Here is a 4,218-nt window from a genome sequence, read left to right as displayed (position 1 = left end):
CACTGCTACAGTTCTGGACCACATGTGGACTACAGACCAGAGAGGAGCACTGCCCAAGACCCTGACTGACATGTATTCACACTTCCTGATGGTCCAGACAAAGAGGAAGAAGCAGAAGTACCACGAGGGACATGAGACGAGTCCTCAGGAGCTGACAGAGGCTGACAAGGAAGTTCTTCTGAAGCTGGGGAGGCTGGCGTTTGAACATCTGGAGAAAGGAAACATCATGTTCTACCAAGAAGACCTGGAGCAGTGTGGTCTTGATGTCACGGAGGCCTCGGTGTTCTCAGGAGTTTGTACTGAGATCTTCAAAAGAGAGAGTGTGATCTTTCAGAAAACAGTCTACTGCTTTGTTCATCTGAGTGTTCAAGAGTTTCTGGCTGCAGTCTACATGTTCCACTGTTTCACAAACAAGAAGACAGAGGTACTGAAGGACTTCATGGAGAGGGATGATTACCCAACCCTGGAGGACTTCCTGGGGAGAGCCATTAAGAAATCCCTCAAAAGTAAAAATGGCCACCTGGACCTGTTTGTCCGCTTCCTTTATGGCCTCTCTCTGGAGTCCAACCAGAGACTCTTAGGAGGCCTGCTGGGTCGGACGGACAACAGTCCAAAAATCATGCAGAGAGCCATCAACAACCTGAAGGAGATGAACAGTTATCAAATCTCTCCTGACAGAAGCATCAACATCTTCCACTGTCTGACGGAGATGAACGACCACTCGGTGCATCAGGAGATCCAAGAGTTCCTGAAGTCGGACAACCGATCGGAGAAGGAACTCTCAGAGATCCACTGCTCAGCTCTGGCCTACATGCTGCAGATGTCAGAGGAGGTTCTGGATGAGTTTGACCTGAAGAAGTTCAAGACCTCAGATGAGGGGCGACGGAGACTCATTCCAGCTGTGAGGAACTGCAGGAAAGCTGTGTAAGTCCAGATGTGATTAACTTAATAAATCAGTTTAGATAAGTAGTTTAAATCTTCAAATATACAAACTATCACACCAATGCATTTTACTAAAAAATAACATTTATTTTTACAATCAACACTTGAAAAGATGAAGGCAATTGCAAATGACAAGATAATACAAAATGTAAACCGTACTTTGGTGTTTCATTTTCACTTGTTTACTTCTTTTTTACAAAATTAACCAAAAAACTGGCAATGAGGAAGATCTTGGGTACATAATAATGAGATTAAATATGACACCATTTTTAAATCATACCCTCTGAACCAAAAATAAATCTATGACACTATTACTAAGCTTTTTTACAAATTTAGTCAGTGCTGATCTAGACCCCTTGTCCCAGATACGGTGGGAAACCAAACGCAGTTGTGTTCATAACATCATCCGGCGGTGCTCGGTGGACATATTCACTGTATCTAGCAAGCCACATGTTGCCTGGTTTACTACAGCTGTATGAACCCAAAATAAACAGATTTTGCTGCAATTTTATTGCAATAACCAGATAACAACAATGCCGAAATAACAACATAATGATGTTGATTTGTAAAAAGTCTGAATTCATGCCTTGTTAGGTCTGGCAGCATTATGACAGAAAAACTTAAAAAAAAAACTTTATAAATGCGTGTTTTCTGAGCGAAGTTCAGTTCGATTCGTGCTAGGCTATGCTAACACGATAGCAGCAACTATAGTCTGTGGATTATACACATATCTATACACATTTTTGTCTGCTTTGTGGTAATGTAGAGCTCTTGGTGATAACTAGACAACTTTTTTCCTCCATTTCTTGTAATTAGTTAATATCAGTATATATCGGTCATATTTCAACTCGAATACGAGAATTTCTTTTGTCATTGTCATCAAATGCATGAAGTAAATATAAAGTGTCCGCTTTCATCGTTACATCTGACAAATATTTGTGCCATGACAGACTTCGTGACTGTGAACTTTCGGAGACTCACTGTGAAGTCATTGCCTCAGCTCTGAAGTCCAACCCGTCACATCTGAGAGAGTTGGACCTGAGTCAAAACATCAGCCTGCCGGCTTCAGGAGTGGAGCTGCTGTCTGCTGGACTGGAGAGTCCACACTGTAGGCTGGAGACTCTGAGGTCAGTTCACTGACTGTACATGGTCTCGTTGTTTTTGTATATCTACAAATCCTTGACTGAGGTTTCCCCAAGTAGCAACCTCCAGTTCCGAAAAGTGAAGCCAAAGCTGAAGTGTCTTGAAGCTGCATTCTCTCTACTGTCCACCAGGGGGCGACTCCTCTGGTTGTATAGAAGTCTATGAGAAAATGACTCTACTTCTCTCTTGATTTATTACCTCAGTAAACATTGTAAACATGAGTTTATGGTCTCAATCTCTAGTTTCAACTCTTCTTCAATACAGCATGATGTTCATTTAGTACATTATGGTCCATTTAGAGTCAAATAGACCATAAAGCAGGGTGTGCTTTAGGGCGGGGCTACACAGTGATTGACAGGTCTCTACCAGAGACGTATACGGCGTCTCTACGTCACTCCTCCTCAGTCCAAATATGGTCACTTCCTGTTCACTGGTAGCATGAAAACAAAATGGGAACGGACAAAATCCAAGATGGCCAAAATACTGAAATTGAATCTTCAAAACATCAGTCCACCAACCAATGGGTGAGATCACGACGACTATGTCCACGTCTTATATACAGTCTGTGGGTTTCACATTTTTGGTTCATAGATTTTCAGGATTTGTCTGAGCACAAAGAAATGTGTCTGTTGGTCCAAATGTCTAAACAAAACAACAAGTAGAGGCAGTGAATGTCCACAGACTCGCGTTGTCCATGACCTGATTTTTATCTGCATTATTTATCCTTCATTCAGACTGAGTAACTGCTGGTTGTCAGAGGTCAGCTGCTCTTCTCTGGTCTCAGCTCTGAAGTCCAACCCGTCACCTCTGAGAGAGCTGGACCTGAGTGGAAACAACCTGAAGGATTCAGGAGTGAAGCTGCTGTGTGACCTTCTGGAGAGTCCAGACTGCAGACTGGAGACTCTGAGGTCAGTCCAACATTCTTTACTCCTGTGCAGACATAAAGCTATTATAGATATTATACTGATCTTAAAGGGTCCTCTTGTACACGACGGCCCCAAATTTGGGGGCTCTCGGGCTTATGCCGTGTTCACACCAAACGCAAATTCGCGTCCATCGCGCCGCCGGTCTCGCCGGGGACCATTTGTGTACATTTGCGCGAATCGCGCCGGAGAGGGGGCGGGGCTTATCGCCCTGAAACCCGTTCAACTGTCCGACATTAACCATGGAAAAAATAACCTATATTTCTGCTTAGTACGTGTTGTGGAAGTCACAGATATCCCGGGAAACTAAACGCGTCATGTCTGGGTTCATAATATTGTCCAGAGGAGCTCCGTGGATTTTATCGAGCTGTATTCACTGTGCAAGCCACACTGCCACAAGCCACATTGTGCAAGCCACACGTCGCTGTCGCTGTTTACTACAGCTGTATTAACACAAAATAAACTGATTTGGCTGTGATTTAACGTCAATAAACCAACAAAAAGGGACTCCGAAATAACTACGTAATGATGCCGATTTGTAGGCTACTTGTCTTCTCAATGGAGCGGATGGATCGGTGCTAGGCTAAACTAACATTGTAGCAGCTCAGACTAACGTCATGTAGACGTAAATACGGCAGCGTCTATTCATTGTTCATCTATTCATGTGTGTGTACACACACACATTTATACACATCGTTTGGTCCGGTCTCTATTGATATGAGGTATCGTAGAGCTCTGGGTGAACATAGATGGCTACAGTATTTATTTCCTGATTCAACAACGGCAGGATGTCAGTGATGACAAGGGAAGCAACTCAACGCTGATAGGCTATCGCGCCGGGGCGTAACGCGAATATTTCGCAGAAGTTGAAAAATTTCAACTCGCGCACAAATTTGCGTCCATCGCAAATTCGCGCCGCGCCAGTCTCATCGCGTCTGTGCATAGACTTTGTATGTAATCTACTCGCGCGAATAATTTGCGCCGCGTTTGGTGTGAACGCAGCATTGGGGGGGGTAGCAAATATCGTCCAAAAATGCTCATATTGAGAGCGAATATTGTGCATGTATACATTTCATATACCGGATTAAACAGCAACATATGGGCAACACTATCATATCCAGTTGTGTGAAAAAGTGTTTGCCCCCTTCCTGATTTCTTATTTTTTTGCATGTTTGTCACACTTAAATGTTTCAGATCATCAAACAAATTT

The 4,218-nt window shown here is 43.4% G+C and overlaps 1 protein-coding gene across 1 annotated transcript; it reads left to right on the top strand.

Moving 5' to 3' along the window:
• Positions 1–4: 4 nt before the first annotated feature.
• On the top strand, positions 5–3,150 carry LOC116379576 (protein NLRC3-like; the record flags this gene model as incomplete). The annotated part of the gene is made up of 3 exons (XM_031841531.1): positions 5–924; positions 1,893–2,069; positions 2,820–3,150. Coding segments are annotated over 3 exons (1,428 nt in total), but the record flags the coding sequence as incomplete, so codon positions are not given.
• Positions 3,151–4,218: the final 1,068 nt, after the last annotated feature.

Source organism: Anarrhichthys ocellatus, unplaced genomic scaffold (assembly GCF_004355925.1).
Source record: "Anarrhichthys ocellatus isolate YVR2014 unplaced genomic scaffold, GSC_Weel_1.0 scaffold4622, whole genome shotgun sequence".
Lineage (NCBI taxonomy): Eukaryota > Metazoa > Chordata > Actinopteri > Perciformes > Anarhichadidae > Anarrhichthys > Anarrhichthys ocellatus.
This window is presented reverse-complemented; position numbering and strand designations above follow the sequence as displayed.